The following is a 22,585-nucleotide window of genomic DNA, read 5'->3' as shown; positions in this document are numbered from 1 at the left end:
TATACCGTCAAAAAATTAATTATTGTATAATAAAAAATTTTAAAATAAATACTCAAATTTAGTTTTAAAAAATCAGATTAAATAATTTGATATTTAACAAACTTTTATTACTTTAAAATTGTTCAGAATAAATTAGTCTTTTTTCTATAAAAGGGTTAAATTATAACAATAAGTTTATGCATGGCCATCACTTCATGATCATTAAGGCGCCAGACCATATCATGTATTATATAAACATGAAACCAAGAGGGTTTCTGCTACTACAACAACCAAACCACACCGAACCAGACACAAACAAAAACAAAAAGAAAAATGGCCTTTTCTGATGTTTATTCTCCTCCTACACCTCCACCTCTCACGAAGTACGATGTTTTTATCAGCTTCAACGGTAAAGACACTCGTAACGGCTTCACCAGCCACCTTCACTCTGCTCTGTGCAGAAACCAAATCGAAACATTCATAGATTACAGAATTGAGAAAGGTGGTGAGATCTGGGAAGAACTCGTGCAAGCCATAAGAGACTCGTCCGTGTATCTGGTCATCTTCTCAGAACACTATGCGTCTTCAAAGTGGTGCTTGCGCGAGCTTGCTGAGATCATAGAACTCACAAACATGATGGAAAAGGGACACCACCGTATTATTCCTGTGTTTTACAGGATCGAACCCACGCATGTTCGGAAGCAGACTGGAAGCTACTACAATGTGTTCGCGGATTATGACAGAAATTTGAATTATCGCCTTGTGCGCCAGTGGAGGAAGGCACTCTTCCATGCAGCCAATATCTCCGGCTTCGAATATCAACCTCACCATAGCAGGTAAAATAAATTCACTGTAATTTAACTAACAATCCCCCTAAATAATTAACAGGAATATAGCTAATAACAAGTCAACAATTATTTTTGAATTGTATTTTATATTAATTAATTATCATTAATTAATAATTATTTAAATTTTATTTGTTAAAAATATAAAATTAATAATTATTAATTATAATTATTTAAAATTAGCTGATTAAAAATTATTTACTTATAATTTTTGTAACTAATTACTAATTAGGGTGCTTTTGTTAATAATTTATGTCTAAGTTAGAAAAGAGTATTAGAGACAGCAAGTTTTGTGATTTGTAACCATCAATTAGTTATTATTGGTATTTTTAATGGTATGAGATTCTTCTTTTTTCTTTTATTGGTTAAGTGTTGGCCAAATTTTAATAAAAATACTGGCCTCCTAAACTTTTTCAATAAATTAAGCAACTAATGTTTTAGGGTTGATATTATCAGTCTTCTTAAATTATTTTTTATTTAAATAATACAAAATCAAATAAAATATTTACTTTAAAAAAGTAACTAAAATCTATATTTATTCATAAATAAATCAAATAAATATATTTGAATATATTTAAATTTATTTAGTTTGATATTATATTGATTCATTATTATAATTGAATTATATTATATTCTTGATTTATAAATTAACACTCTTCGTTATGCTGATAGATAACATAATAGCAATACTGCAATAGCACTTGATATATTTAAGATATTATATATTTAAATATTAATATATAATATTTTAAATATATTCTAACAAAATTAATGTCCAGTCTTTATATGCCAACATATTCCATCTTTATAATTGTTATTATCTACATGCATGTTTTAACAAGCTACTTACTAACACACCAAAACAAAAGATCAGAACAAAAGGGTTCTTGTTGCATTGGTAAGGGGCTATCTAGGGTCGCGCACAAATTTAAACATCAATAATATATAATTATAGAAAAAGTATAGGTAAGCAACAAGATTTTTGAACAATGTGTAAATAATGTGAATTAATAGGGTTAAAAAAGTAAATTTGATTAGTAGCATTAAATTATAGTGTAGTGTATTTTCATTTGATTGGTAGTTATTCATATTATTCAAAATTTTCATTATTCCCCTAACACTGTCCATAATTATATACTCTTTAATAATTAAGATTAAGAAGTTCCATGTATTTCCACCGTTAAAATAGAGTTATAATAATATTTTTGTCCAATCCTCTCCTCTACACCTGGCCTATAATATTTTTAATTAGCGTTATCATAAACTTAAGCACGCACATACGCAACAAATATAAAATATATACTACTTGATGTATACAGCCATTAAGATAGCTAGGATAGTATATAACTTTTTATTAGAGTAATCAACCATTAGATACACCTTGGAGGAAATTGAAAACAATTTAAAGATTTGTAAGGATTTTTAATTTATTTAAAAATCTTATAATAGATTTAAAATATAACTACTGAATTGTTGTGGAAACCACAAATACAAATAAAATTTCCATAAATGAGTAAAAAATAAATAATGGAGTATAGATAAAACAGAGTAAAAATAAACGTGGTTAAAGGTAGAAAATTTGAGAGTTAATTTGATTGTTGAAAATTTAAAGGACTGATTTGAGTAATGGATAAAATTTGAGGGATTATTTAGCCATTTTGATACGGATTTGTCCTAAGAATTAGAGAGAAATTAAAAATAATCAGAAAGAATAAAAGAGAAATTTCTAGAATTAGAGTCAAAAGAGGAAAAATATAGTTTCTCGTTAGATTATGGATATCTTATATTATTACATCATACTCCTATTTATAGTATAATTTTCTAATTAGGTTAGCCAATACTAATTATATCATTACCCTATCTTTTAAAACAACCTTATCCTCAAGGTTGCGAAAAAAAAATATAAATCCTAATAAAAATTATAAAAACTAATTACAAATAATAAAAAAAAAATCAGCAATCCTAAAATAATATTGTCTATGTTACTGCTAAAAGAAATTTTAACCATCAAAATTCTATTAAAAAAAAATTTGTTCAATCCAAAACTAATAAAATATAATTACTGCAACAATCTGAAAATGAACCAAAAAACTGAAATCCTTAAAATTGAGTTTGAAGTCATTGTACCATTCATCACCTTCTGATTTTGGATTTCAGAAGTTAAAATAGGAATTGATTGCGCTAATTTTTATCTAATTTATTTTTTATAATAAATTTTAAATATTTAAAAATAAATTATTTTTATTTTTAATTAAATATTAATTTTTAATTTTCTTTTATAAATTGGGTATTATTTTTAGTTATTAAAGCAATCAATTTGTTATATACTTTTTTCTTATTTTTATTTTTCTATTTTTTGTTTTATTATTTCTTCTTTTTTCCCTTAATTTTTCTAGTCTTAAAATAATTTAAGGCTATTATAATATTTTAGTTATCTGAATTAAAATAATCTAACTAAAAAAAGTCCAATTCTAAAAAGAAAAATGTAGTAGAACTAGTCTAAAATATTGGCTTAAATTATAAATTATAGTTCATTTTATTATTTGTACAAAAATCAGTTTATTACTACTATTTTTATCCGTAATACTATTACGGGAATATAAATCTTTTAAAATTACGTAGGTCCTGGTATTGTAGATTATGACACAAAAAATTTATAGCATTAAACTACTTTTATAAAATAGTCGTAAGGGACAAAAGTCTTCGTCGGCTAAAAAGACCAGAGTCTTAAATAAAATTAAATAATAAATTTTTTATTAGTTATTACTTTCAAATGAAAGAGTTTAATTTTTTTTACTTAATTTTAACATTCGTTATCTAAAATTTAAAAGAATTTAACGTGTATATTTTTATATTTGATTAAGTATTAAATTTGTTAGACAAATAGAAATAGTTAATTTTTATGCTTGCTATTTAAAAATAATATTTTTTTTCTATATATATAAAAATATAATTAGATATTAACATAAAAAAATTTATATTGATAGTTATAAAATTAACTCATTTTTTTAAAAATAATTGAATCTTGATTCTAACTTTTAATCACAATATTAGTAATTTTTTTAAATTATATGTAATAAATATTTAAAAAAAAGAAGTAAAAATATATTTTAAAAAGATAAGCAGTAAAAATTTAAAATTAAATAAAAAATATGTATATAATAATATTTTTTATTTAAATTATATTATGTTGTTAATTTTATTTTTTGTAAAACATAAAGGTAGAGAAAAATAGAGAATGAGAGAAAAGAGAGAGAAAGATAAAGAAGAAGAATGAGAGAGGAAATTTGTTACTTTTAGAAGCTAAGAAAAATTTTTATTTTAATTATAATGAAAATATCTGGTGACACATTTTGATTTGTCAAATTACTAATATAAAATATGGATTATAAATTATATATAGAGTGAGAAAGATAGAGAGAAATAGAAAAAAAAGAGAGAGGTAGATAAGAAAATATAAGAAGAATGTTTTTACTAATTTTAGAGAAAAATATTTTCTTTAAATTTTAATAAGAGAGTGTCATGTGACACATTTTAGTTATTAAATTAGTTAGTAATATATAAATATGATATATAATATAGCTATATTTTAATTTTAGTATTTTAATTTTAATTTAATTTAAATACAATTAGAAAATGTTATGTTATATATTTTGATTGTCAAATTTATAATTAGTTATTGATAATGATATATAAGAGAGATAGAGTGCGTGAAGGAATGAGAGAGATAGAGAAAGTAAGAGAGAAGAGGGGAGAGTTTTTTAATTTTGGAGAGAAAGATTTGATTTCAATTGCAATGAGGGAGTGGCATGTGGCACATTTTGGTCTTAAAATTAGTTATAATAGATAATAGATAGTAGACAATGACTTTTATGAATAATGTGAATAATAGTCTCTAGAATTGACTCAATAAAGTAAAAAAATACTCAACTCCAAATTACCTCCTAAACCTTAACATTAGGATAACCATCGCACACTTAGTGAATTAAACATCCAGTCATTGGTAACTGTGCATAAATAAACCGAATCAATAGAAATAACCACCGTCGAACTAAGAATCAATATAATCATCTGCATACCTATTGAATTGAACATCTAATATATTCATTATTCATATTTTTTAGTAGGTAACCACTCAGATAAAGCCGCCTATTTCATCTTTTGCTAAAGATGTTTTCATGTTGTGTTTTAATTGGTTTCTGTATAATTTATTCGGTGTTCCTCGTCACATATTATTAAATTCTTCAAAAAATTTTCTTTTCAAAAATAATAAAAAATATTTAATTTGAACTAAAACCAAAAAAGTATTATATTAACTATTAGATTTTTTTTAAAAAATTATTTATATAAAAAAATATATCACATTCATCAAAAAAAAAAAAATATATATATATATATATATATATAAAACAAGCTCAAGCCTCTTAAAATTTTTACAAATAAAAAAAATAATTAATTTATATTCGTACAATATATAAAACAATTACTATATTATTATATTATAGGTTAAAATTTATCAATTTAAATTTTTTTTTTTCATTTTTAATATAAGCATTAGAAATAAATAAAATTTTTATAACTAAATGTAGTGTAGCAAAATATATATAATATTAATTAGTTCTTATAAAAAATTCTAAAAAAATAGTTTCTTTCATTTTAGTAAAATAACTATTTATTAAAGTAGACAAATTAATTATTTTCTTCTTATATACAATTTTTTTAAGACATAAAAGTAATTAATTAGAATATTGGTTAAGATAATTAAAGTCACTACTTCATTAAATTTTTAATTTAAAGAGAAATCCTAGTTAATTTTGGTATAGAAATTTCGAATTTGAAAACATTGATAAAAATTATGTTGAATTTTGATTTATTTGATTCTCATTTAAATTAATCACTATATAAGTCAAAGTTCTATTTTAAAGTTATATTCGAACTTTAATATGATTTTTAAAGTTTCAATTTACTTAGTTTAATTTTTTAACTTAGGTATCCGTGACTCATATTAGAGTTTTAAGTGTTTAGTTGAAAAAAAATTAAAGTAAAAAAATTTCAATTGTCACATCATATAGTCGCTAGAATGTATAATGTAGCAGTCGTTAATCCATCTCAGCATATCGTTAACGATTTTGTGAGACAGTGACAAAAATAAGATCAGGAACCAATGTGAGTCATAACTATTAAGTTGGGAGACTAGATTGAGTAAATCGAAATTTTTGAAATTAGATTGAAATACGAACATAATTTCAGAGATCAATAAGTATTATCTCTTTGTTGACAATTAAGTTGTTTTAATGGTAATTAAGATCTAATAATGGTTTATAATAAAAAAAGCATTCTTTTGCAACAATGAACCTATAGTAGTAGTTAGGGGTGTTCATAGATTAGATCATATCCATAAATCCACAGTATTTATCCGTATCTGATCTGTAAGATGATCGAATTGGATCGAATCGGATCCACACTCTAATCAGATAGAAATAAATATGTTTAAAAAAGTAAACAAAAAAAATTATTGACTTTTTTTATAAAAATTAAATTTTTTAATATTTTTTATTTTATGAATATATTTGATATCTAATCCAAACATAAAAAATGCGAATATCGAATTTGATCTAATGAGTTTAGTGCGGATTGGATCCAAATTTCAGCCATATCCGATCTGTGAACACCCTAACAATAATAACTAAAAAATTATAATGATTATATTTTTAACTAAGAGGAAGTGCCAAAAAAAAGTATTAAATACAAGAACATTTAATCAAATATTAAAAGAAAATTTTACTTTAAAACAGTTGGACTTTTTTTGCTCATATATATATATATATATAATGTAATAATAATAATATGATAATTGTTTTATATATCACACAAATATAAACGTTTTTTCTGTGAGCCTAAGAAAGGTTTTGTAATAAGTCCTTAACTTTGTTATCGATTTTTGTAGTGTTAGTCCTCATATTATCAATTTGATTCATATATAATTCGAATGATAAATTATTTAGTAACGTGCTTCCTTTTTTACTGTGACATACTTGTTTTTTTTTTTATTATTATTATTATTATTATTATTATTATTATTATTATGTACATTAAAAAATAAAGGCCAAATTATTGCCATAACATAATAGAAGTATGGAAGTTTATCATTCTTCTCTAATGGAGGAAACAAAATTCTTTTCAATAGTTTATTTAATGTTTAGTAGAATAAAAATAAATTTTATTATAATAAATTTTAGTACGAGTTTAATATTTTTATTCATCATAAAATAGTTATAAAATTACTTGTAGATAAATTTTAGGAAAAAGAAAAAAAACATGATTTTTAATTTATTTTTAATTTTATTTTTAATTTTAAAATAAATTTTAATTTTATTTTTTAATAATATTAATTTTTTACCGTATATAATTATTCAATTATTTTTTAATTATATATAAATAAATTACTCTTAATAAGACTCTTTTGTGTTATTCAATTATCTTTTTTAAAAAATAATTAATTATTAAAATAATTAAACTTTTCACAACAAAAATAATAAAAAAAATTATGAACGAAAAAATTAACCATTATGATAATTTTTTGTATTTTTATTCATATTTTAATTATAAACATAAATATAATTTGATTATATTATTTATGAAATGTGACTATAGATGTAAATAAAATTTAGTTATATTACTTATATATAGTTTTATTGTATTGTATTGCTTATAAAGTTAGATTACAATAGAATTATTCTGGTATTTTTATATGTGTGACTAATTGGTGGTGTTAAAATATTACTCTTAATTATAAATAAGGTTTATAATTTAAAAAAATCAAAGACTCAATTAAAAAGATAAAAAAAAAGATGATGTTAAAATATTCTAACTCTTTAAAATAAAAATATTTGAAATTCAATTAAAAATTATTTAAAATTTAAACTCAATAAAAATTTATATTCAATGTGTTTTGTATTAAATATATTTAATAACCTATTATATTATATTGGTTGAAATTAGCTTTTATAATGTTAATTTTCTAATAACATTTTATTAGAAAAAACTATTTTTTCAGAATTTTTTAAAAATTAATTAATATTATATATATTTTGTTACACTACATCTTGTTATAAAAAAATTATTTATTTCTAATACTTATATTAAAAATAAAAATAAAATTTAAATTAGTGAATTTTAATCTATAATATAATAATAATAATATAGTAATTATTTTATATATTGTACGAATATAAATTAATTATTTTTTTATTTGTAAAAATTTTAAGAGCTTGTTTTATATAAATAATTTTTTTAAAATAATCTAATAGTTAATCTATTACTTTTTTGGTTTTAGTCTAAATTAAATATTTTTTATTATTTTTAGAAAGAAATTTTTTTGAGGATTTTAATAATATGTGATGAGAAATACCGAATAAATTATATAAAAACTAATTAAAATACAACATAAAAATATCTTTAGTAAAAAATGAAATAGACATCTTTATCTAAGTAATCACATTTTTAATATTCTTATTGTCTACCTATATTTTTCCTATATATATTATATATGTATTGATATTGGTTCAATTAATTTATTTAACCCAAATAAATAGGATACGTGTTACCTTGTTTAGCCTCGTCCTCACAAGAAGATACTTTTACCGAACCTTAATTATACATTTATACTATTAGTCTATTACTCTTTCCTATCTTTATTAATTAATTGGTTTTATTGCCATTTGTTCAATCTCCTCTTTTTTGGTGTGTATACATTTTAACTTTTTTGGGTTAAATTACACATGCCAGGACTGAATCTGACCTCATTGAAGGCATAGTCCAAATGATTGTCCGAAAATTGGATCAGAAATACACAAATGAACTCAGGAGCCCTTTTATACATGACCAAAATTATGCATGCATTGAATCTGTTTTGATCAACTCACAAGAAGTTCGAACCATTGGAATCTGGGGCATGGGCGGCATAGGAAAAACAACTATTGCGGCTGCCATTTTTCAAGAGTTCTCTCCCAAGTACCAAGGTAGTTGTTTCTTGGCCAATGTAAGAGAAGAATCTTCAAGGCATGGCCTCAGCTACATATTCAATAGACTTCTTTCTGAGTTGCTGCAGGAACATGTTCATATTACCACTCCAAAGATTGTGTCTTCTGCTATACTCCGCAGATTGAGGCGTAAGAAAGTTTTCATAGTGCTAGATGATGTGAATACTTCTGAGCTTTTAGAAAATTTGCTTGGAGTGGGACAAGATTATCTTGGAGTTGGTAGCAAAGTTATTGTTACCACCAGAGATAAGCATGTTCTTCTGAGTAGATCGGTTGATCATATCCATGAAGTCACAGAAATGAATGAGGAGAACTCTCTCAAACTCTTTAGCTTGAATGCCTTCAACAGAACCCATCCTCCTGAAAATGAATACTGGGAGCTATCAAAAAGGGCACTTGCTTATGCCAGAGGAAATCCTTTAGCATTGAAAGTTTTGGGATCATTTCTTCATTCCAAAAGTGAAAAGGAATGGGACAATGCATTGACAAAACTAAAGAGGATTCCTAATGCAGATATTCAGAAGGTGTTGAGGTTGAGCTTCAATGAATTAGATGATACAGAGAAGGATATATTTCTAGATATTGCATGCTTTTTTAAAGGAGAAGAGAAAGAAAAAGTGATAAGAATATTGAATGAGTGTGGCTTCTTTGCAGATATTGGAATAAGAAACCTTTTAGACAAGGCTCTTATATCAATAGCTACCAATAAAAGCATACAAATGCATGACTTGTTACAGGAAATGGGTCACAAAATTGTATGCGAAGAATCTCTCAAGAACCCTGGAAAGCGTAGCAGAGTGTGGCACCCAGACGAAATTTGCGACATATTAAAAAATGATAAAGTAAGTAAATGACATTTTAATAGAACATGTTTTTTGAAAAATTAGTTACACTAACATTGATTATTATTATTATTATTATTATTATTATTATTATTATTATTATTATTATTATTATTATTATTATTATTATTATTATTATTTGTCAGGGGTCTGCTACAATTGAAACCATATATTTGGATATGACTGAGCGGACAGAAATATGTATAAGCTCCGATGCACTTAGAAAGATGCCAAAGCTAAGGTTACTTGCTTTTGCTAACGACAATGGCTATGGACAAAAGAGAGTTGATTATACATTGAGTCTTCCAACAAATCTGGAGTTGCCGAATGACTTGAGATATATCCAATGGGATGGATGTCCATTAAAATCTCTGTCAACCACTTCTTGGCCTAGCAAGCTTGTTGAACTCTCCATGCCATATAGTGATCTTGAAAAGCTTTGGGATGAGCCCCTGGTATTTTCTTTTTCCTTAAGAAAGAGAATAATTAAAACTTATGTGATTATACAAGAATAATTCTATCTATTTAGAGTTTCCTAATTAACTTACTTGATCCATTATATGCTATTGCAGAATTTTCCAATTTTGGAGCTAATTTATCTGGCTAGCTCGAAACGAATGATAGAGTGTCCAGATTTATCCGGTGCTCCAAATCTAAAAGAAGTGTGGGTGAATGGTTGTGACAAATTAGCTCATCTTCACCCTTCTATTTTATCTCTTCCAAAGCTTTCAGGGTTATGTGTGTTTGGATGCACAGAACTTAAGAGCCTTTCTTGCACCACTTGTTCACCATCTCTTAAAGATGTCGTTGCTTATAATTGCCCAAATATGCAAGAATTCTCTATCCCAATTTCAAAAGATAATTCTCATATTAATCTGCATTTGAGGTCAACTGCCTTGAAACAACTACCTTCATCAATTGTGCATCTTCAAAATCTTGATAACTTCTCATTTCCAATCAGTGATCTCCTCATGGATCTTCCAGAGAAGTTCACCAATCAAATCATTCTTTCAGACCCTAATAATCATGAATGTGACACGGTGGCCACCTTAAGCACAATCCTACCCAGCCCAATGTTCCATTATCTAAAAGAACTGAAATTTGATAGATGTCCAAGTTTAACTGAACTCCCAGACAACATCTCTTTGTTATCATCATTGTTGTTGATAACCATTCATGACACTAATATCATGACCTTTCCAGAAAGCATTAAGAATCTTCCTCGGCTCAAACTTCTTTTTATTTGTCACTGTGAAAGGTTACAACTTGTACCAGAGCTTCCACCTTCCCTTCAAGCTTTTAAGGCCTGGGACTGCAAATCTTTGAGCACAGTATCAAGTTCCACAGAACAATTAAAAAGACAGCAGGGTACTACTTTTGCATTCCTGAACTGTGTGAAGTTGGAGGAAGAGTCATGCTTTACCATTTTGAAGGATGCCATTGTTAGGGCTGAAGCACAACAACTATCACCAACATTAGAAGAAAACAGAAATGAAGAATTCATTGTTGATTATGGTGATAGTTTTCTTAGTGAGCATGACGTCAGTGTTGGCAAGGTTTGTTATTTCTTGCCAATTAGAGGAAGTAAACTTGATGACTTGTTCCATCATTGCTCTTCACAAAATTCCATCAGCATTCAATTGCCGCTAAGTTCCAATTTCTCTGGTTTCATTTTCTACTTGGTTGTTCCTCCGATACAACCATGTGATAAGGGTGACATTGAAATGAGTTTTGGCTTTGAATGTTACTTGGAAACAAGTTGGGGTCAGAGGATCCATAAAGCAAGTTTGTCCTCACTGAGGTGGAGAAACTGTGTTTACATTGGATTTCAGATGAATCTTTTGTCGGATCATGTGCTATTGTGGTATGATTCGCAATGCTGTAAGCAGATAATGGAAATAATCAGAAGAAGAAAGGCCATTGATGATGATGACCAGAATGCAAATCTGGAAGTTAAGTTCTTTGCTCGGCTACCAAACAAGGAGCAAGTGGCGATAAAAGCGTGCGGCATCCGTTGGATATACCCAAATATGGAGGAGGAATCAAGAGGGTGCAGATTCAAGAGAAGCAGGGATGTTTTTGAGTTAGAAGCCATTGCATCTCCACATAAAGAAAAGGGGTTCGAATCTGATGATGAAGGGGAAGAACTAGTTCCTCCGGCAAAGAAATTTAAGCATAGCTTAATGGAAGTTGAATCAGTAGAAAACTTGAGGTAATCTTTTAATTAATTGGTTACTATAACGGAGTGTTAATCAGTTTAGTTTAATTTATGCATGCTTTAGCCAAGATATGCTAATAATATTTTCCTCTTTAAACAAAAAATTGAACAGGAAAAAACTTGAACAACTTTTGCACATTCAATTTGATGGAGGCTCTCTTAGCGCGGAGATCAAATTGGGGTACAATGTGTACTCCATTTACAATTAATTCTTATGAGCAATTTCAGTTTAAAGGTACATATTTTGATTACATTCCTTTTATTAATAACCTAGGACTGGATATTCTATCTAATATTGTATTATGTTAGTATCTTCTTTTTTCTTTATATGTATATATAAAGAAAGTGTGCTTCCCAGTTCCCAGGGTTTTTTTTTTTTGGGTGTCAGACCTTCTCAGTTATATTTCTAAAGATACTATTCTCTTTCTATTTGTTATTTTCTATTTTTCTTCCAATTATATTTCTAAAGATAGTAGCTAGTTTGGATGGATCCTATTAGGGTTTAAATTGCAGCTGCAATTATAAATGTGATCATGGTTATGATGGTCGTAATTACGGATATTTGAATTTTGTGATATTTATCACAGACTATTCCATACACGCTGCTGCAAAACCGAAAAAAAAAAAAAAAAAAACGCTGCCCTATCTATATGAATAACAATGAAAGAAACAAAAGCTTGAGCTTGCTGTTAATGGCCAGAGGTAGAAGACGCCATGCTGACTAGACCGGATCGTGAATTGCTACACTTTCTGTTGGGCTTGGGGCCTCGGCCAATTTCCATAATCAAAACAGGCTAGTGCTATTAGTCCATTTCAATTTGATAGACTAGTGTAGAGTCAAAAAACAAATATTTGATTCCAAAGAAAAAAACAAATATTTGATAGATTAAGATTAGTGTGCTCCATTATCTTGTTACTTTTGATTTTGACCCCCTTTTTTTTCACTTTAACTTTTGGTTATAATTTTATAACCTCACTATTTTAGAACCAAATATTAATTATTAAAAAAAAAAAGAGAAATGAAAAAGAAAAAGGAGAGGAGCTATGCATGCATGTCAAATATTAATTATTAAACCCAATTAGGCTCGATTTATTTTGTTTATTAAATAAAATTGTGGATATTTATAAAGTCTATTTAATTATGGTTAATCTGTACAAAACAAATCTTTACACTAGTGCTTCCCATTAATTATATAGGTCAAACTGTAGAATTTTAAAATCCAACAAACAGACCAACTTTAATAAAACTGCTACTAATCCCTGCTTTCTAGGGGTGGTAATGGCGCAGGGGCGGATTTTTGCTCTATCTAACCCCGCTCCACCACACAACAACTCGTATAGAATCCGCCTCACTTTTATTTGCGAGTAATAAAATGTTAAACTCTAATCCGTCTTTGTGGGTATCTGTCCCGTCTCTATAATTATTAAAATTCAATAAATAAAATTAAATTTTAAAATTTATATAATCATCATCACATATATAACATAAATTAAAAAAAATTTAAATATAATACAATATTATTAATCATTTACTAATTATTTTACATATATTATACATATTATATATTAAAATTATATATATTATATATATAGAAGAGTGGGTAGGGACAAGTATTACCTAAACCTGATCCCACCCCGCTAAAAACCTGTCCCGGTGCAGAACGAGTAGGAACATAATGAGTACCTGCGAGTTTGGATGGTATTGCCTTTTCTATCGCTTTCCTTGTAGCATGAGAAACTGGCATTTCAATAAGTTCTTGAATCGAATTGAACCTTCAAAAAAAATTTTTTAAAATTTTTAATTCAAAGGTTTTGGACCACAAATAGTATGTTACCACATATGAAACTTCGCCTTGTTCCTGTTACCTTTGTTACCACATGTTCTCGTATTCCAAAGCAAAAAAAAATGTCTATTTTATTGGATTCCTTCAAAATTGTGAGAGAGACATTACAAGAATATTATCTCGTATTGGTATAGCTTAACTTAATGCTATTCAGAATATTTTTTTATTTTTTAACTCTGCGAATCTTCTAACAATGGAATTCATGCAACCTTTGGTATATTATTTTACATTCCTTATTTCAGTGTCAATACCGTGTGTAGTATGTATGTGCAGATGCTCGTTTCCATTTTGCGTGATAGTTTGTTTATCCATTTAATTAATTTGTACAATTTTCGAGTCCAGTTTAAATCCCTGGATGGTATTCAGTGGAAGATCTCACCCTTCATTGTATTCTCTCTCACATTTATTTCTGATTTCACTTGTAAAATTAAAGGTGAAAAATTACACTTTATTCTTTTCAATGACCAAAAAAATGGAAAGAATCCATTTCCTAAATCCCAAACCTAGTGTGCCAAGACTCAAGGAGCAAAATAGAATTGCTTCTTGTTATTACTATATATATCACTTCTCATATTGATACCAACAGCATATTTATATCTTAAAATTTATATATTTTGGTGAGTACACAATAAATTATTACTTTTACACTGTAATCCAACTCACACACAATATAACCGCATGTTATTATGTTAACAATTTCGTTACATGATCAATAAAAAATCTACTAACTTTTGCCAACTTTTACTTATAGCTTGTATTTACTGAAAGTATTTTTATAAATGTATTTAATAGAAGTATTTTTTTTATGACAGTATTTAATAGAAATATCTTTGTAAATATGTCTCGTGAATATGTCTACTTATACATGTATCTTCTAGTAAAAATATCTTTAATATTAATTATTGTTGACAATAAATTGACAGATAATATATTAGTACCTTATATTTTTTCTTATGTTAATTAATATAAAACATTTTGAAAGTGAGCTGGCTATTGAAGGATAAAAATTAAGCTCAGTTACTTTAATTTTAACTAAAAATTAACAGAATTCTATTAAAATTATATTGGAGTGAGCCCCTTTATTTGCACCTGGTTCTATCAATCTAATTCAAAAAAATATTTTATCCCTAGCACCATATATATGTAGGGAGATATATAAAAGTGCTTATATATATATATATAAATATAATTAAGATTTGATTAATTTTTTATACGTGTTAAACAATTTTTATCTCATGAATTGGTTCTTAAAATTAAATTATGCCCACTTAATTTCTATATGATATTAGAACTAATATTATACACAAATTCAAGCCATCAAAATTCAAGTTTCAAATTCTTGTTAGTTCTAAGAATAAATAAGTTAGGAATTGAACACTTTCTTACACGTAATACAAATTATTTCAGTTTTATCATTTGAAAATAATCAAATTATAAATAACTACTACTGTATTATATTAAACCACTCTTCCACCTTAGCCCATGACAACAATAAAGACGTCTCACGGCCCACAAATTCAGCCCAATAGAATACACAAATTAAATTATAATTTAGTCTTTATCTTATCTTATAGTTATCTTTATCTTTATCTATATCTTATCTTTATCTAATTTTATCTTTCATAGGCCAATACTCTATATATACTTAGTTTTACCTTCATAGTTTACAATTCATTCAATCAATAATCAATAAAATTTCTTCGTCTTTTTCTTTCACAATTCTTTTATTTTCCTATTCTTTCACAATTTTATTATGGTATCAGAGCTCCTCTTGAGCTCTGTTGACATCCATGGATCAAGGAGAAAGGGCACACCAGCAACTTCATCCGGAGTCTCTTTTGGACCTTTCGTCAGCCCAACACTTTTCTTTCATGGCACTTCCTTTCAATGAAGAAGCTCGTCCTTCAAACCAACTTGAGCTTCTGCCAAGTCCAACTACTCATTATCTTTGTTCTTTCAATACCTTTTCTACTGTTAACAATTCTTCAAATCGAGATTCATTCTTGAATACTTGGATCATTGATTCTGGTGCCACAGATCACATTGCATCAAATTTGTCTTGGTTTATTTCTTACACACAAATTTCTCCTATTATTGTTCATTTACCAAATGGTTCTCGAACTACTGTTTCTTATAAAGGCATCGTTCAATTTTCACCATCCTTGGTTCTTCATGATGTTCTTTATTTACCTCATTTCAACTTTAATATTATCTCTGTTTCAAAAATTACTTCAGCACTCATATGTGAACTCACTTTTTCATCTTCTTCTTGCACTATACAGAGCAACAATTTGGGGACAATTGATTTGGCCAGAATGAGAGAGGGATTATATGTCTTTGAACCTAATTTCGGTAAAAATTCATCCACTACACACTCCATAAATTCCATCCAATCTCCACCCATTACACCTTCCAATATATGGCATTTTCGTTTAGGACACCTTTCTGGGCAAAGACTTAATCATTTACATAAACAATTTCCTTTTATCTCTATGCATCATGACGAGGCTTGTGACATTTGTCATCTTTCTAAACAAAAGAAACTTTCTTTTTCTCAAAGTTTTAACAAAGCCAATGCAAGTTTTGATTTATTACACTTTGATATTTGGGGTCCGTTTCGACAAAATTCTATTCATAATCATAAATATTTTTTTACTATTGTTGATGATTTTAGCCGCTTTACATGGGTTACTTTATTAAAATCAAAAGGAGAAGTACAGAATCAAATAAAAAATTTTATTACTTTAATTGAAACACAATTCAACTCCAAAGTCAAAACTATTCGTTCTGATAATGGACCAGAATTTATTTTACCTGATTTTTATGCTTCAAAGGGCATTATTCATCAACGTAGTTGTGTTGAAACTCCTCAACAAAATGGAAGGGTAGAACGCAAGCATCAACATATTTTGAATATAGCTCGTGCTCTTATGTTTCAATCTAATTTACCATCATCTTTTTGGTCTTATGCTGTTAGACATGCTGTTTATTTACTTAATAGAGTTCCATCATCCGCAATTAATTTTAAAACACCATTTGAGATTTTACTCAATCTTCCACCAAATTATCATGACATTAAAGTTTTTGGATGTTTATGTTTTGTTTCTACCCAAATGGCAAATAGATCAAAATTTGATCCAAGAGCCAAAAAGGCTGTATTTATTGGCTTTCAATCTGGTTTTAAAGGGTATATTGTTTATGTTTTAGAAGATAAAAGAATTGAGATTTCTAGAAACGTAATTTTTTATGAAAAGATCTTGCCCTTAGTCACAAAAAATGTCCAATTTCAGACACTTAGCCCAACATTGCCAAACACACCTTCTCAAAAACAAGATTCGGTTAGTCTTCCAGTTGAACCCTCACCTATACCCATTGACCCAACTCCACCTAGTTCTTTATTTTCTCCAGCAACCTCTCCTTCTTCCTCACTATCGTTTCCTAACCAAGTTGAACCCATGACCACCGAATCCCTTTTAACACTAGACACCAGCCCACCATCACCTTCTCATCCCCCGTCACCTTCTTCACCACCTGAGCAACCCCATCCTCGTCATTCCGATCGGCCTTACCGACCTCCAGCATATCTCTCTGATTACTTGTGTAATTCCTCTCTCATCTCTACAAATCAATCTCCCTCAAAGTGCAAGTATCCTTTATCTTCAGTCATGTCTTTTTCTTCTCTTTCATCTTCACATAAAAAGTTTCTTTTATCTCTACATTCTGACGTTGAGCCAAAGTCTTTTAAGGACGCCAATCAACACTCTAATTGGCGTAGTGCTATGAAAAATGAGTTGGATGCTCTTGAGCTGAACAAAACTTGGCGTCTTGTTGATTGCCCTGCAGGGGTTAAGCCGGTTGGCTGTAAATGGGTCTATCGCATCAAACGCAAGCCTGATGGTTCAGTTGATCGATATAAAGCACGCCTTGTGGCTAAAGGGTTCACTCAAACTGAAGGTGTTGATTTCTTGGAAACTTTCTCCCCTGTTGTCAAGCCTGCCACTATCAGATTAGTTTTGGCATTGGTCTCTATGAAGCATTGGCCTATACATCCGTTGGATGTCAATAATGCTTTCTTACATGGGGATCTTTCTGAGGATGTTTATATGACTCTGCCACCCGAATTTATATCTCCTCAACCGAATCAATGCTGTAAGCTACTAAAGTCACTGTATGGTTTACGACAATCTAGTCGTATGTGGTATGACAAACTTTCTCATCTTTTGCTATCTCATGGATATCAGCAGACCTCATCTGATTATAGTTTATTTGTCAAATTCATTGGTGATCAAATTTCTATCCTTTTAGTCTATGTTGACGACATTGTTCTCACTGGTAATTCTATTTCTGAACTTGCTGCCATCAAGTCTATTTTACACCAACACTTCCGAATTAAAGACTTGGGCCCATTAAAATATTTTTTGGGTATTGAAGTTGCTCAATCAGAGAAGGGAATTTGCTTATCTCAGAGAAAATATTGTCTTGATCTTTTGGAGGATTCTGGTTTATTAGGTGCTAAACCTGCCTCTGTTCCAATGGATAGTACCACAAGACTATATCAAGACCAAAGTCCCTTGCTATCCGACCCTTTTGTATATCGTCGTTTGGTTGGCCGTCTTATCTATCTCACCACTACTCGACCGGACATCATGTATGCTACTCAACAATTAAGTCAATTCATGGCATCTCCTACTGAATCTCATCTTCAAGCTGCCAAGCATGTGTTACGATATCTGAAAACTAGTCCCGGCAAAGGACTTTTCTTTCCAAGGGAATCAGAAATTCAGCTTCTCGGCTTCAGTGACTCTGATTGGGCCGGATGTCCTGACACTCGGCGATCTTTAACAGGTTATTGTTTCTTCTTAGGCAGTTCTTTAGTCTCTTGGAAGACCAAGAAACAAACCACCGTTGCCCGCTCTTCCACGGAAGCAGAATATCGTGCACTTGCCAACACAACTTGTGAACTTCAATGGATAATAAATGTGTTACAATTTTTACGCATCTCTCCTATTCGCCCACCAGTTTTATATTGTGATAATCAGAGTGCTCTTCATATTGCTGCTAACCCGGTTTTTCATGAACGGACCAAACATTTAGAGGTTGATTGTCACTTGGTTCGACAAAAAGCTTAAGCTGGAGTGATGAAACTTCTCCCAATTCCCTCTTCTGGGCAACTAGCTGACATCTTCACCAAGCCTTTGTCTCCTCAACCCTTCCATCTTAATCTGAATAAGCTTAGTGTTCTTGACATCTTTCATCCTCCAGCTTGCGGGGGCGTATTAAACCACTCTTCCACCTTAGCCCATGACAACAATAAAGACGTCTCACGGCCCACAAATTCAGCCCAACAGAATACACAAATTAAATTATAATTTAGTCTTTATCTTATCTTATAGTTATCTTTATCTTTATCTATATCTTATCTTTATCTAATTTTATCTTTCATAGGCCAATACTCTATATATACTTAGTTTTACCTTCATAGTTTACAATTCATTCAATCAATAATCAATAAAATTTCTTCATCTTTTTCTTTCACAATTCTTTTATTTTCCTATTCTTTCACAATTTTATTATATTATAAAACACACGCATACATATGTTTTTATTGTTCTTAACTTTTTGATACATGATAGTCTTATGGTTTTTTGAATACTTTATTCATTTATTCATTTTATGCGTTACCATTTTATAATTGTTTAACGGATTGGTCTTTTCCTTTATTTTTTGTTCCCTTCTTCTTTATCATCTGTTAATTGAACTATTTTTATCATAGGGTTAATGTCAAATTTACATTATGTGAACAAGGACCTAAAAAGTAACTTTCTGGAAAACAATTAATAAGCATTTTAACCAGAACGATAGTGACCGGGAAACTGCGAGTAAAGAGCATGAAATGGAAACACAAAAGTGAACAAAAATTGGTGTTTCTAGTTAAGCTGGGTCCTTAACTTTACATCTGATTCTGCTGATTGTGAACAAAGAATTATAAAAGATTATTTACCATTTGGACGGGAGAATATTTTGAATGATCATTATATATATATAGCTATAATTACTTTGAATCTAATTCCGCTTAAGATGCTAACCTATATATAATTATTTTGTATTAGAGAAAGTATAAAACAACAACAAAATAATGCGAAAAGATTAGAAAAAAGGTAAAATTAATTTTAAAATTAAAAAATTCATTAAAAAAAAGCACTACGCCAACTGATTCTAATTTTATTTTAGAAAGAGAAAGTATAATTAATTGTGTTATTGTGTACCATGTGTATAATGAATTAAAAAAAGGTAAAATTAAAATTAAAAATTAGATCATTAATTAATTATTTAATTTTAAATTTTAAAATTTTAAAATTAAGATTAGTATTTAAATCCATTCACACTATATATGGTTATTTCTAATCTTACCGTAACCTCCAATACACGTCCAAAACTCACCGTCATCTTCTCTGGTTCTCACCTCGTGTCACTGAATTTCTCGCCGGCCATACCGAGGCCGCCGCATCCTCCCACCGACACTGTCCTCACCTTCGCCATTCATCCGATGCGCCTCGCCCTCTGACGTTCAGCCTAACGTTGCTACCGCTGTTTTCGTGCCTCTCTTCTGAACCGGTTTCGCTTTCTCCCATTCCTTCAAGCCTCTTCTCACCGATGATACCACCATGCATGCTATTCTTCTTCTTCGGATCCACGCATGGTTAGCTTCTTTCATAATTTGAGCCCTATGCTTCACAACAGTGCCGCTTTTGTCATGACTAGTCCTTCAAAATTATGTTTTACCACAATAATAGTTTCTTCTGTTTATTCATCTTCTTCTTCTATTTTAATGGTCAATTTAGGATGGTCATTTTAGTAGGTATGCGGATGGTTATTTTATTTTTATGTAGATGATTATTTTGATTGGATTGAGTTTAGTTATCTATAATTAAAATATATTTGATGTTCAATTCATTAGGTATGCGGATGATTATTTTTATCCTTAAGTTGATGGTTATTTTTATTAAGGGTGAGTGGCGTGTGGCAAACCAAGTAGCGACGGTGAAATGGGATGATTATTGATGAAGGTGGGGTGGCCGTCGGTTGAAAAAGAAGAGAGTATTGGAGGATTTCACTGGATTTTTTAAAAATTTGAAATTTGATGTGAAATAACTGAATAAGAATTTTTAAATTTATTATTTCGTGGATAATTTTTATTTTTAACTAATATTGAGCTAAATCAGTAACCCATTGTACACATTGTACAAATACCCCATTGGCTCCCTAGCGGGACTCAGAAAGAGAACTTTCTTTTTCTCTCTCTAACCGCACTTCCCATCTCTCACTAGCTGTCGCCCAATATCCTTCGTGGCGCCGCACGTATTCCTCATTGCATCACCCCCGCCCCGCCCCGTCGTGCCATCACAACATCTTCTCCTGCGCGCTGCAGCAACTATCGACCATGCAAGTGCAGCCACCGTTTGTCCTCTTCTCCCCTGCGTCGCACCGCACGTTCTGGACGAAGACTTGCCCACCCTGTCGCGCCATCACAGCTTCCTCCCCACGCGCCGCAGCAACCACTGACCATGCAAGTGAAGCCATCATTCGCCCTCTTCTTCCTTGCGTGGCACTGCGCGTTCCAAACTAAGATGCTACCGGTCTACTTCCGCATTCTCCAGTCGCCACCAAAGGTAGCCATCACATGCGGTACTTATCTTTCTGATGTTAGAATATAATTAGGATCAATTAGTAATGGGCAAAGCAATTGTTGTCGAGATGGGTGAGGAGGTGAAAGCAATTGTTCCCGAGTCTGTGCTTAAGAAGCAGAAGAGGGAGGAGGAATGGGCCTTGAAGAAAAAGGAGGAACTTAATGCTGCAAAGAAGAAGAGAGCTGAGAGCCGCAAGCTCATTTACAGCAGGGCAAAGCAATATGCAAAGGAATACCAGGAGCAGGAAAAGGAACTGATCCTAATTATATTCTAACATCTGAGATGCTGTCGTCCCGCGAAACCCGCGCAGTTTCTGCCATAATTAATTCATGATCTTTTTCTTCTACAGTTGCTATTGTTACCTTTTCTAGATCGCCACCTTTAATTGCTGTTTATGACTCCATGATCGCCGCCTTGAATTGTTATTCATTTTATTAGGTATGCAGATGATTGTTTTTATTCTAAAGTGGATGTTTATTTAATTTGGATTGGATTTAAGTAGAATTACAATAAAATTTGATAGATGTTCATTTTATAGGGACGGATCCAGAAATATTACTCTGAAGGGGCCAATAACATATATAATATTAAAAAATTATACAAAAAATTATAGAATGTAAAATATTTTATAAAAATATATTGATAGAGAATATATTTTAAAGTACAAAAAATATGTATGTACTTTTTATTAACGAAGTTGTCAGTTTTTTGTATCATAAAATTTATTGATAATAGAATCTGTGTCAAATTTTTCAGTAATTTTCTTTTTAATATAATTAAAAGACAATTAGCAAGAAATTAACCTTTCATTTTGTTTATGAGTTATTTTTGACAATATTCATCACTAAAAAAGATCTCTCACTTGTAATAGTTAAAACAGAGAGAATTAATACCAAATAAATCAAGAAGGATGTTCACAAGAAAAAAAAAATCTACTTTATGAAATTTGAAAAAATTTATTTAATTAAAAAATATTAGTAATAATATCTTTTCAGATTTTTTTTATATTGTTACTTACTTTTTTAGATATTAAAAATCATTAATATTTTGGTTAAGCTAGACTTTTATTTATATTAGACTAAATACTAAACAAATTTTTAAAAAATTAAATCATACTTAGTAACTTA

At 29.3% G+C, this 22,585-nt stretch overlaps 1 protein-coding gene across 1 annotated transcript; it reads left to right on the top strand.

Moving 5' to 3' along the window:
* The first annotated feature begins 312 nt into the window (after nt 1-312).
* LOC107614896 (TMV resistance protein N-like) lies at nt 313-12,135 on the top strand. Its single transcript, XM_016317023.3, has 5 exons — nt 313-815; nt 8,613-9,708; nt 9,855-10,163; nt 10,281-11,920; nt 12,039-12,135. Exons 1-5 carry the CDS (start codon nt 313-315, stop codon nt 12,133-12,135), a joined length of 3,645 nt encoding a protein of 1,214 aa, XP_016172509.3.
* The last annotated feature ends 10,450 nt before the right edge of the window (nt 12,136-22,585 follow it).

This window comes from Arachis ipaensis, chromosome B9 (genome assembly GCF_059453495.1).
Source record: "Arachis ipaensis isolate K30076 ecotype BB chromosome B9, ASM5945349v1, whole genome shotgun sequence".
NCBI lineage: Eukaryota > Viridiplantae > Streptophyta > Magnoliopsida > Fabales > Fabaceae > Arachis > Arachis ipaensis.
The sequence above is the reverse complement of the archived record's forward strand: the minus strand, read 5'-3'. Positions and strand labels throughout refer to the sequence as shown.

Coding starts and splice junctions, on each gene's coding strand:
- LOC107614896 (XM_016317023.3), top strand. CDS start 313: ATGGCCTTTTCTGATGTTTATTCTCCTCCTACACCTCCACCTCTCACG. Junction 10,164..10,280: donor AGCTTTGGGATGAGCCCCTG/GTATTTTCTTTT, acceptor ATGCTATTGCAG/AATTTTCCAATTTTGGAGCT. Junction 11,921..12,038: donor GAATCAGTAGAAAACTTGAG/GTAATCTTTTAA, acceptor AAAATTGAACAG/GAAAAAACTTGAACAACTTT.